This window comes from Myotis lucifugus, unplaced genomic scaffold (assembly GCF_000147115.1).
Source record: "Myotis lucifugus unplaced genomic scaffold, Myoluc2.0 scaffold_51, whole genome shotgun sequence".
NCBI classification, from domain to species: Eukaryota; Metazoa; Chordata; class Mammalia; order Chiroptera; family Vespertilionidae; genus Myotis; species Myotis lucifugus.
The window spans coordinates 6,151,552-6,165,290 of NW_005871099.1; the positions used below are offsets into that span (position 1 = coordinate 6,151,552).

Genomic DNA, 13,739 nt, shown 5'->3' on the forward strand with positions numbered 1-13,739 from the left:
TGAAATAGCATACATAGCTCTTTGGAAGAAGCTCACCTGCCGATGGATCTACATGCATGATCAAAATTCACACGTTCCTGTATAGCATGGCATAGTAAGGGATAGAGCACATCAGCTCTTTTCTTCCCATCACAGCTGAATAAAGTGTGCGGGAACTTCCGCACATATGTGCTCTATGGTCTTAGGTGAAGTGAGAAGAAGTCAGAGACAACAGTATTCGATTGCCCAAGACGCCATCCCCCTTGATAAAGCAAATCAGATGAAGCTCCTTCAGCTAATGGAAAGTCTGTTTTAGGTAAGTATAGAACTGACTGGCGACCAGGGGCCTTAAATAGAAGGTAGGGGGAAAAATGGATTCCCTTATTTTTCCCTGGAGTTATCATGTCGAATGCTTTCCCGAGCCTGAAGAAGAGAATTAAAGGTAAAATTAATTTTAATCATGCACATTTCTTTTTTGTATTCTGTGGTGGAAACATAGAAAGGGAATAGGACTAATTTCAAGGTTTTACTTCATGCCATGCTCCTGAGAATACATTTTTCGGCAAATGTATATGCGCTTTAATTTTATTCATATAACAGTTTACCCAGTACAGCTCTAGGCTTCAACAACTTAAAAAACAAGTCCTTTTGCTATAAAAGCATCACATCAAAATTCAGGTCTTGATCAATTTCACACATATTAGCCTCCTACAGTTAAGCAATTATTTCCTCCGAGATACTTGCTGCTCTCATTTCACAATGAATTTGGTTCATATAAAAGGATGAAGACAACGGAATTATAAAGTTACAGTTTATAACATCTTGGCATCAGTTCATTAGAAAAAATCAATCAGCTGGATATTTGGAAACATGCCACAGTGCACCAGGCTCAGACAGAGGTAGACAGGCAGAAATAAGAACGGTATTATTGTCCTCAAAGCGCTTAAGGAGATTAAGTATTTTCATCCAGAGGAAGCAAATGTCTGAACAATATAAGACAATGTCAAACAAGTAAAAACAGTACACATGCTTTTAAATTTTAGAATTGAGGTCACCATGAGATGAGTGTTCAGGCTTTTGGGGGAAGCCAGGTGAGTCTTAAAAAAAAACTGGGCTTCATGGAAAAATTTTCAATGAGAATATAACACAATGGAAACAGTCATTTTGGAATTTTAATCAGGAGAGAATTTGTGGAGTGGGCTTGTGGAGAGAGGCAGGAGGTGAAGAGAAGAGAAAGCAAACTCTACAATGTCCCAGTGCAGACCAACAAAAATATCAGTGGAAATTTGGTCACTGTAGTCTGCCAAGTGCCTTAGTGAGCTTTAGGGGCACAGAGACGAGTGAGTTGTGATAATGGATTCACAATTTAAGATGGAACAAAAAAAATGATTATGACTCAAGATATGGGTACTAAAGGATGGTGTATTGACCTCTGGGGTTTGAAAAACAGGAAATGATACTAAATTGACACTAAATGATACTAGAACTGGGTCTTGTTGGGTGAGCAGGAGTTTATTAGGGCAGCATACAAAGGAAGGGAATCTTGGCGGATAGTGGAAAGTAGTCGGAGTCCCTGGGGTAAAGCAAGAAAAATGAAGGCCAACTACTCCCGTTGGGCTCAGTGTGTGCATGCTCTTGTATGGCAGGCCAAGAGATTTGGTCTTGTTTTAGGTAATGGGAGAAAATCCGAATATTTCCCTTGTATTTCAGAAATAAAAATTTGGATAATGTGAGAGAGAAATGAGAAACAAAAAGGGAGATTATTTGAAAAGCTCCTTGGTGAATCCCAATGACACATGATAACATCACTGGTGTTGGGTGCATTTGACAAATGTTTCAGATGTGTCATATCCAATGATGCCCAATCCTCTGAGAATGGAAGCCAGTGTGTTGAATGAATGTGAGAGGCAATACAGTAGAGTGGCCCTGAGGACTGACTTTAGACTCAGATGTTCTGAATTCCTTTTCAAGCTCTGTGATTTCGTAACTGGAAAAGGCTGGGTGAGTTATTCTATCTCTATGCCTCTGTTTCTTCATCTATACAATACCGAGGATAAAGGCCTTGATCCTGAGGAATTATTGAATTAAATGACTTCATACATTTGTGAACATTAGCTTCATTTAAACAGGGACTGGAACAGAGAAAGGCCTCAGCATTAGCCATTGGGGAATCTGACTCCAGAGTCTCTGCTTATTACTAGTATCATAATAACAGAGCAATAATGGGAAAAAAATTTCTTTTTGACAATTAAGGTGGTCTTGATTATCTTTTTCAAGTGATGATTCTTTTTCCCACTGGAATAAAGAAATGATGGATAGATGAGGTACTTCACAAGAACTGGTGGTACTTGCTAAATTTTCATATGAACCAGACCAAGATAGAGAATAAAATTTGCTTTTCTCTAAGTTTTGTACTTGGGTCGCTAGAAGAATGATTTTAGCATTGATATAAATGAGTGAGCAAGAAGGTTTCATACCTAACTCACAAGGTCACTGAAGCCTTAAGAAAGACAATTAATGTAAAGGATTTAGCACAGTGACAGTCATGGTGAAAGCATTTAATAGCGGTTCATTACCATTATAGTCATCGTCACTCTCTCTGGACCAGATGAGAAACATCTCATTTCCTCCAACCTTTTAGTTCCTTAGGAGAGAGCTGGATTAGCAGATGAGTCAGCACCACACAGGAGCAGGTTGGCATCAGCTGCTGGGCTCCAGGGGCCTTCCTTTCCTAACAAGGCAGCTTTCCTGACTCCTGCCCCAGAACGATGTAGAATGTTAAATATTCAGGCTCCTCTCTGCCAGACTCTTGGCCATGATGTGAATTGACCAAACATGCCAAAATGAAAGCTCGTGGAATTGTGTGCACTGTACTACTTCCCTGCTTGTAGTTCTCTCCTTACCCCCTCTCCCCAGTTAACTATGTTTTATCTGTACACCTAGAAGCAACAGCACTTTGTTGAGAGAGAAGACAAAGTGAGGTTGAGATTTGGCATAGATCTGCACAAGGATTGACAGAGGCATTTCAAGTTGTGCCAAAGGACATAAGGCAATTATTTGTAGGCATTAAGAGGCTGCAGCCTAGACTGGAGTCAGCCATTTCAGGGTTTAAACTAAAACAGCAGAGATCTGGGAAATCAAGGTGAGCGATATGTCCAGGGGTAGCAAAATCCCAGCCTCTGGCCACAGGTTCAACAATAGGGTTTCAACCTCTGAACGGATCCAAAATAGACCGGAAGCAAGACTGGAAGAAAAACTGGCAGGTTATCAACATCTTTCAGAAAACCTCACACACTAGTCACATGGTTATGAGTACTACAACCAAGATCTAGGCAGAGCTTTACTTGTAAAAATTAGATCATAGGGTGTAAGAGGGCAAAGGCAGTGGCTGCAGCGAAGAAAGAGGACTCAGGAAAAACTGTAGGAATTCGGTTATCAGAAGTAGGGTCTGTGCTCGGGTTAGAAAGGCTTCAATAAATCATAAAGTTGAGTTATGATAAAAGATTGGTTCATACACTTAATTACTTTCTGATACAATGTTACCAAGTAAAGGTACATATTTTCTGAGCAGTATTGCGTGATTCCTCCAAATTTATCTAGTTGAGAGCTTTTATGAATAAAGGAAAGACACTGTGACACATATGTAGTAGACATCTCAGAGGGTACCCAGAGGAGTCATTCTTTAAGTTGATCTCAGGTTAATTTCAGAGGTTCCCAGTAACTCTACTAGAATCTGCAGGCTCCCTCCCGCAAAGAGGCTCATCTCCACAACATATTATAACAAAGCAACAAATAACCCAATGTACCTAGATTCTTCATGCATGGGATAGCTCAAATTGCTTAAAAATCATCAAAGAAAAAAAGTAGATGATAGTTCATTGCACTATCTTACAGTCCAAATTTCCTGGTCCAGTTCATTGCCCCAGATAATTCTTATCCATAAGATTAATGGGGGAAGGGGGGGAGAGCTTCTAATCCAATAATCCTGTATTCTTTCTGATTATGAAGGCAACCAATCTCTGATTCTCTGTTGCACCACTATTTTTAAAAATTTTACTAACTATTTACAACAAAATTACAAAACAAAATGGCAAAAATATCTAAAGTTAATGAGATGGTTAATGTTATGTGTCAACTTGACTGGGTCAAAGAATGCCCAGATGTTTGGTTAAACATTATTCTGGGCGTGTCTGAGAGGGTGTTTCTGGATGAGATTACTATTCCAATCAGTGTGTTTAATAAAACAGATTGATCTCCATGGATCTCTAGAATTCCCCCTCTCCACCTGTCTTGGAAGCCTGGACACTGATGTCCCCTGCCTTCAGATTTGACCTAAAATATCAGCTCATCAATCTCAAGCCTACTGGCTTTCAGACTGGATCTTACACCATCCTCTCTCCTGGCTCTCAGGCCTTTGGTCTTGGAGTGAAACCGCAGGCTCTCCTGGGTGTCCACTTGTCAACTGAAGATCCTGGGCCCTCTCAGTCTCCGCGACTGTGTGGGCCTGTTCCCTGTAACAAATCTTGTTTCTATACACATCGTGTTGGTTACATTTCTATGGAGGGCCCTTAATAATATGGGTGAATTATCTCTCTACTATATAAATCTACTATGCTTATATTTACCACTTACCCATCAGAGAAATTACCGCCCTTTTAAAATTTTTATTTATTTTATTTTTAAAAATGTCAACTACAATTTACATTCAGTATTATTTGTATTAGTTTCAGGTGCACAGCATGGTGGTTAGATAATCATATACTTGTTCTCCACAATATTTCCAGTACCCATTTGGCCCTACTCATAGTTAGGGGGGTCCCCTCAGCCCAGACTGCACCCTCTCCAATCCGGGACCCCTTGGGGGATGTCCGACTGCCGGTATAGGCCTGATCCCTGAGATCAGGCCTAAACCAGCAGTTGGACATCCCTCTTACAATCCAGGGCTGCTGGCTCCTAATCGCTCACCTTCCTGCCTGCCTAGGTCTCCCCTAACTGCCCCTCCATGCCAACCTGATCGCCCCTCACTGCCTCTGTGTGCTAGCCTGATCACCCCTAACTGAGATATAAGACAAAGTCACTTAGGTGAAGCTACCCAGGAGCAGTACACTGTTCACCCAAATGCTTTCTACGTGGCACCATGTGGCTCTCACAGCAAGTCTATCTGTGATTTGGGAGAATAAAGTAAGAAAACTGCACTGTAGAAATGTCCAAGGTTATCTATGTTTATATCTATAACTATATAGATCTATATCCATCTCAGTTTTAGCTTTTACTAAATAAGAGGAGATATGTTATCCTAGAACAAAGCTAGATTCCTAAAATGAGCACAGTGCTCTGTGAATCAACCTTCCTCACTCTCCATGGTCTTATAAGAATCCAGAGCCATGTTTTATCTTCTGCACCTTAAAATAGATTTCCGGGTTTTTCTTGAGCATCTTACATATCTAAAAGTGCGTCCAAAGTAAGGAAATATAAAAAATAATTTTTGGCTACTATTTTTAGACATATATGAAAATTATTTGGAAATAAAGAGATTTGTATTCATTGATTCATCATTGAGAGAAAATAAAATCTGCTATTATTTGATAGCAATAGTTTTAAAGGGAAATGCCTTTATATATGTGAATTCATCTATCTATCTAACTTTCTATCTTTCCTTCTATCTGTCTAGGCAAAAATGGGTTGAAAATTACATGGAAGGCATACAATTTGTTCAAAATTAGTTATACATATATTCAAATAAAAGCGCATAGATCCAAACCCAAATTTCTGCATCTGAATATGAAATGTTCCATTTGTTACATGAATACCATTAATAAAATTAGGCTGGAGCTCATTTTTTAAGAACACACTTTTAAAAAATTGACTATGTAAATGTTTCTAATTAACTATGAAACTAGAATTTTTAAATTGATATAACTTAATGTAATTTCTACTTACAATATTGTTAAGCTTGCTTTTCAGAAATGTCATTTCATCCTTCATTATTTCATAGTACACATTTTTCTAAACAGTAATAAATATTTATTGTAATACATTTTGATATTATGAAAAATGTACTAAGAAGTTAGTCATGGACTAATAACCCAACAACTAAAGATGATAAATATTAGTATTACTCAGATTTTATTTAATTCTAAACTATTTCTTAGCTATTTGAGTACTTTAATATTATTGGGAACATATTCTACGTATATTTTTGTACAAATTTTAATTTACCATATTATATTTTCCAGTGGTATTGAATTTTATTTGAGAAATATGACTTCTCATGACATAATAGTATTCCACATAAGGATGCAATGCTCAGTCATCCCTTCATTTAAAATATTTGGTTTGTTTTCAATTATTATTATGTTTTCTACATTATGATAAATATTCTGTGTACTCCTTTGTTTTTGTAAAATCAGAATGACTCAATGTTAACAGATTAAAGGGGAGTGACATTTTTAAGGCTTCTTATCATTATAGTTTTACTTGATTTAAAGAATACATGTATAACTAAACAAAGTCTCCAGTACTTCTCTAAGACATTATAAAACAAATCCCTTGAAGCATATAAAGTAATGTCTAGATAAACACTATTTAATTTTGAGTTGTGGAAATTTGATTTAAGAAATTATTAAAGCATATCAACAGTTTAAAATCACAGAGCTGAAAATCATTCTCAATAAATAGTTAAAACATTAAAAAATAGTATTACAATCTAGACCTTTCTTTCCTTATGTGATGAAAAAGTAACCTCATGGAACAGGCTATCACTGAAATTTGCAAGTTGAAATGAAGTAATTCCTTCAAATAAAAATGTGCTAGCTACATTTTCAAATGTTCATAAAACCAAGAGGAGAGAGAGTCTAATTCAGTGATGGCGAAGCTATGACACGCGTGTCAGAGGTGACACGCGAACTCATTTTTTTGGTTGATTTTTCTTTGTTAAATGGCAATTAAATATACAAAATAAATATCAAAAATATAAATCTTTGTTTTACTATGGTTGCAAATATCAAACAATTTCTATATGTGACACGGCACCAGAGTTAAGTTAGGGTTTTTCAAAATGCTGACATGCCGAGCTCAGAAGGTTCGCCATCACTGGTCTAATTGCTTAGTACCATAAGCAGTCCCAGGGAAATGCATTTACTGAGATCAAACTGGTAACTTGCTAGTATTTACCAGCAAGTTCCCTGGCTACACAAAAAGCCAAGAAAACATCTACTCCGTGTGCTATGGTCTGTATGTTTATGTTTCCCAAATTCATATACAGTTTGCCCTTGAACAACATATGGGTTAGAGCAGGGGTCCTCAAACTACAGCCCGCTACAGCCCGCGGGCCACATGCAAATACAAATATTGTATTTGTTCCCGTTTTGTTTTTTTACTTCAAAATAAGATATGTGCAGTGTGCATAGGAATTTGTTCATAGTTTTTTTTAAACTATAGTCCGGCTCTCCAACGGTCTGAGGGACAGTGAACTGGCCCCCTGTTTAAAAAGTTTGAGGACCCCTGGGTTAGAGGCACCAACCCCCCATGCAGTCAACAAAGCACATATAACTTTTGATTCCGCAAAAGACTTAACTGTTAATAGCCTAATGTGGACTGGAAGCCTTACTGATAACAGACATTCAATGAGCACATATTTTGTATGTTTATGTATTTATGCTGTATTCTTATAATAAAGTAAGCTAGAGAAAAGAAAATAGTATTTTAAAAATCACAAGGAGAAAAAGACACACTTACAGTATTTACTGGATAAAAATCCACATATACGTGGACCTGCAGAGCTTAAACCTATGTTATTTAAGGTTCAACTTGATTGACATCCTAATGCTCAGTGTGATGGTAGGAGAGGGTGAGGCCTTCATGAGGTTATTAGGTCATGAGGGTGGAGCTCTCATGAATGGGATCAGTACTCTTACAAAGGAGGCACCATAGAGGTCCCTAGCCCCTTCCACCAGGTGAGGACACAGCAACAAGTCCCCAGTCTGAAACCTGGAGAACGGCCTTCCCCAGAATTCGAACATGCTACTGCCATGACCTTGGGCTTTCAGCCTCTGGAATTATGAGAAACAAATGCCTGTTGTTTACAAAGCACCCGTTATGCTTTTTTACTAGGACAGCCCAGAGACTAAGCTGCTTTCCCTTAACACACCCAAATGGGACTCAAAGGTTGACAAACAAAAAACAAACAAACAAAACACACACACACACACACACACACACACACACACACAGATTCTCTTTGGAGGTAGAATTACAAACAAAGGTGATATTTGCTGAGTACAACTGTCCAGTGCAGTAGGGATGCAGAAAAGTCATTCTAAAATGAAGCAATGTCCACCTGAACAAAACAAGGAGGTTTGAATATTTCAGCTTACTAGTAGCAAATGGTTGATTTAGAAACAGGGCAGAAGCTAAATGATTTTTCTGAAAGGCTTTGTTTACATGGATGGAAATTGATTTTTTTTAAATAGGTGAGAAAAGTCATTAATAGAATTAACTTTCCTTCCACTATATAAATGCTGAATCACATTTTATGACCTTATTCTTCTCAGCTGATCACAACTTTAGAGTATTATTCTAAACATCGATTTGTGATTTAGTGGCATAAAATTAAGGCATTTTATGATAAAAAAAAATCTTACTAGTATTTCAGAGTTTTTTTTCCTCTTTTTTTTCCCTTCCTTTTGGCTACATCAGACAATAATACACATGGATTACTTTCTTACTACTATTATAATACAGTGGGGCCTTGACTTATGAGTGTCCCGACTAACGAGGTTTTTGAGATACGAGCCATCTCTCGGCCGATTTTTTGCTTTGAGTTGCGAGCTAAAATTCGGGCTATGAGCCAGCTTCAGATACCCCACCACTAGTTGGCGCAGCGAATGTCACAGTGAACGCCACAACATCAGCCCAGCATCATGTGTCTCACTCGTTCACTGTTGATTTGACATAGGAGTAATTTGAGTTATGAGCTCCGTCACGGAACGAATTAAACTCGTAAGTCAAGGCCCCACTGTATCATAATTTGTTCCTGAAAGGCACCTTTAGTTTTCCGATATATAAAATGATACAGTAAATCCCCCTGAGCAACGAATGTTGCTAGAGGATTGGGTGGGTGGAATTCCTCTCTCACTAGTGGGAGTGGGGTTCTTGTGATATCTTCAGAAAAATAATTTTGTAAGGTTCATACAGGTGAATAAATAGTTTTTATTTGTATACAGTTACATTTCTTGATTTGCAAAGTTCCATGTCCCTTATTTCAGGCTTGGAAAATGTGCAGCTGGGATTCAGTAGAGCCAAAAGTAGGGTCAGTGCCCAGACTTTCTATTCCATGGTAGAGCTGAGTCTGATGTAGCATCAGGCTAATCACCGCCCACTGTGTGGGCCCCACATGGCCATGAGACAGGGGGGTGAACGCAGGGAGTGCACCCCTGCAACAGGAGTCCCAAAAGAGCAAGAGGGCCAAAAGCACAAGAGCCAGGAGAGCTGAGAGAGAAAGCTCTCTGTGTTCAGGAATTAACTGTCTCAATCTTACGTCCTTGCAGTGGCCATGCCTATTCTGGCCACTGACTATTCCCAGGTGTGACTGATGGATAAGCCTCTTCCCATGTCACCCAGACCTCACTGGGCACGTATCTATTGCCCAGTCCCTTCGCCCATTTATTTGCAGGGAATAGACCTGGGGAGTGTTAAACTGCAGCTTCCTGGCAAAGCTGTATAAATGGTATGTCTATATCATTTAGTCTCCCCTTTGTTCTTTTCCTGTTAAATAATAACCAGGTTATTATAATGGCATCACTAGAACTTTAAAAAATTCCCACAGTTCAATTGAGGAGACAAATCTGTAGGTTAGTGTTTTCCAAACTGTGGTCACCACTTGTTTTTAGATCATGAAATCATTTAGTGGCAATTTTTTTAATTGGAGAGAAAAAGAAAACATCCTAATTATTAGAGTACATCTAAAGGTAACTTATTTCTCTAAATTATTTTTTCATTGTTGCTACTTACACTAAGTTACTTTTACATTTAATTGAATTTGGTAAGATGCATTAAAATACATATGAAAATTGTGTTCTATGCACACTCTATATATTTGTAGGATGAATGAATGGAGTTATAACATATTGGATTCCCTTTTTTCCTTTGCTTTTTAATAAACACAATTTTAATGAGTACAGGATTCAACTTTTTAAAAATGTATGTGTATTTATTTACTTACTAAAATTTCTCAAACTTGAGCAATGATATCTGATGCGATCTCAGTTTTTACTACATGTATAGGAAAAAACACAGCAGTGATCTGAAACACTAAGGTATTTTCATTACAATATATAAGAGGGAGACTATAGAAATATTTAGATTTCATACCAGTTTCCCTTAATTTGCATGGATAATTGGCTAAATTGACAGAAATTTCTAAAGACCAATTTTATCACACTTAAGCAAATCTATTAAGATATATTAGTTGTTAAGTGTTGGATTTCTTTATTCTTTATTTTTTAATAAACACAGTTTAAATTAGATGAGAGTATCTTGGAGTCCTAAATTAGACCAAATTCAATTAGTAACTGTTTGTTGATCACTATGTTTAAGATCCTATTCTTTCCATTATAATAGTCTCAGGAAGTTGGATTTGTTAAGAGCACTCCAGGAGGGAGGCCTTGCTACATATTTTTATGTGGTTCGTCACTAGAAAAGAGCCATGAATCATGACAGGATTTAGTGAGTGTTCCAAGTGTGGTAAATATTTATTTGTGTATTTGTTTTATGTGCTATACTGATCTCTCCAGATATTTTCTATTTACTAAATCTCCCCAAGTGAATTTGTACTGGGAAGTAGTGATAAAATATGGTTGATCAATCATTTTGACTTGGAACATTCAGGGGAAAAAGCACAACTAACAAAGCAAAAACTGAAAAAGTAAACATCTAGGTAGTTCACACCAGCCTTTGATTTCAGAAACACCTCTTACAGAATGGTCACTATGTCTTCCTTGAATTCTTTTCAGCAACAGTCCATACAGAAACACAAAAAAAAAAGACATAGATCCTGCTGCAAAAGACACCCTGTTAGTGAACACGGGATCAAAGGGCCACTGTGCTGAACTTGACAAGCATTCCCCAGGACACCTCTTCTGTTATAAGTGCTGTTCTACATGCCAGCGATAGAACAGGCCTGGGTACTGCCCTCAAAGAGCTGACCACACAGAGGGGAGTGAGCTGAACACAAATAATATGACCTGTTAGGAACAGTGTCAGGGGTATGCATATGGCGTCACCAGTGAACCTGGAAAGTCTAGCCTCCAGGCCTGCAGTCATGCAGCTGAGCACTCGGTCATGAACCTCCTCTCTGTGTTTTGTACATCTGTCCAAGGTGCTCAGAAACATTAGTTTTCTCTGTCACCTAGGGAGTGCTTTACAAAACAAACACAACCACTGCTAGAAACATCTAGTGAAACTGTGTGAACATTTTACTGCTTATCACTCCCATAACACGTCGAATTTTTCTTTGTTTAGAATATCTCACTTTGCAATTTCAACTTTCTTTGTACCACATTACTCAAAGAATATTCCAAGGTTGCTATGTCTGTTCAGGTAACAACAGTGTTACCTAAGTGTCAGTTTATCATGCCACTGTGATGTCAAGTTTAAAAAGCACCCTCCTCGGTTGATACATGCATGTTGTACGCACTCCTGTTTGCTTTTTTCCCTGAACATTTGCACAAATTTAACAAAATCCTTTGAAGTTTTGATTCAGGTGGTTGAATAGACCTTTGAAGTCATAATTAAATTATTATAATCCCATTACTAATTGTAAATAAAGATAAAATATTCACTTAAAGAAATATCAATTTCTCCATTAAATAGGAATTAGCATTTATAAGAAATAGAAGATAAAATATTCACTTAAAGAAATATCAATTTCTCCATTAAATAGGAATTAGCATTTATAAGAAATAGAAGATTTTGGTGCCCTAAGACAGTCCAACCAACTTTTCTCCTCGCCCACCCCTCACCTTCTCAGTAAGGTTCCAAGTTTCCCTTATTCAAACAGCACTCAGGGCAACCAAGAAAGAATCTCAGACTGGATCCAAATATAACCACCAGCATGTAACACCTACCAAACCAAACCAAACCAAACCAAACCAAACCAAACCAAACCAAACAAATGCAACTTTATCTGCGGAAATCGCCTCAGCAGTTTCAGGAGCAAACATCAGGAGATTTTACTGACCTGAGGAAATGTCTATTTGGCTCATCTTGGTCTGCGTGACATTGATGTGAACACCAACTTTGCTTTCAGTGAGGTCAATCTCCACGTTGCCCAAATTATCTGCAAAGTGACTGAAAAGCAGGAGGCCATTGGGGTTCCAAGTCCTGAACTGGAAACTGACCACAAACAGGTCCTGGTAGAGCCGTCCAGGCACCTCCAGGTAACTGGTGGCATTGAAAAAGACCGGCACCGTGTAGGGCTCCACACAGGAGAAACTCAGGTTTCCCTGTAAAACAGAAGGGCATTCTTTGAGGAAAATGCAGAATAAAATAAGGATCCATGGAAGACAGTAGACAAAGCTATAATTCTACATATTTCAAAGCAGGGCTTTAGCCTGCCCCAAACTATCACATGTAGTAGGCTGACTTGAATTCAGCAATTGGATACCTTGACGTGAGTCTACTAGGAGTGTATGCCTAACAAGGTGCAGAAGTTAGTCATCAAGTTTGGATGTAACAAGCACAATCCATCATGAAATTGATAGGCAGCCTGCTGTGATGGGATGACCAGGGGATGGGCTGTGCATTTTTGAGAGCTTCAGAATGGACTCTCTGGAGACAGCAAAAACCTGCTTCTCTCCCCCTAATTAATGATGCATCAGCTGGGGAGGTGATGCCTCTGTCTTCTTCTGGATGTCCTATTCAGATGGCTATTATTATATTACTGGTCTCAGTGGGAATCATGGTCATTTGGTTGCTAATTATTAAACTGATATTCTGGAGCAAATGACCTTGGGTTTTACACCCATACTTATATATAAATTTTAATTATTTAGTATCAGCATAGTTTTGATTATTTCAGATTATTTTTTTTAATTCAACTCAAAATCCCACTGAAATTCCCATGAACTGTGCTTACATAATAATGAATTAATGCTTATGGAAACAGTGACATGAATGTACAAAATTAAAACAAAAATTGCAAAACTACTCCTTCTATCTCATAATCCCCCTATTTTGTACACACAAATTTGATATACTGAATTTTATATTGGTATACACTAAATTTTATATTCCAGGGTCTAAGTACCTTCCTTTTAAAGATCTGAAAATCTACATTTGTTCTCAGCTTCTTTGATCCCACCATAATATTCTGAGGAATATGATTTTATATTTTTAACTGGCCCTACAATTTTTTTTTACACAACACCATTATCTATCTCTAGATGCATAGTTCTTTCACTTCAGCACATTAACTATTAAATCTATGGCAGACTCTCTCTGAATTAATATTAAAATTAAGTTTGCTCTGTACCTTCACCAATTATTATTTTTACATTTTTACTTTTACCAATAAAACTCACCATCTATTTCCAGCTAATTCAACTCAAAATCCAGTATTCATTTTTAGAGTACATCCAGGATCCACACATTGGTAATTCTAAAGTCAGTTCTATACTGTTGAGCCCAACTTAAGTGTGACAAAAAATGCTATGATGTTGTTATACAATAGTCCATAGAAAATGCAAGTTCTGTGGTTTTTG

The 13,739-nt window shown here is 37.7% G+C and overlaps 1 protein-coding gene across 1 annotated transcript in view; it reads right to left on the minus strand.

The window, feature by feature from the left end:
* The window catches only part of CNTNAP2 (contactin associated protein like 2), a 1,215,871-nt gene that overhangs the window by 923,718 nt on the left and 278,414 nt on the right, over window positions 1–13,739 (minus strand). Inside the window, exon 8 of the mRNA XM_006088715.3 lies at window positions 12,218–12,482. Coding sequence (XP_006088777.1) covers window positions 12,218–12,482 — 265 coding nt within the window. The remainder of the gene's footprint in view (window positions 1–12,217; window positions 12,483–13,739) is intronic.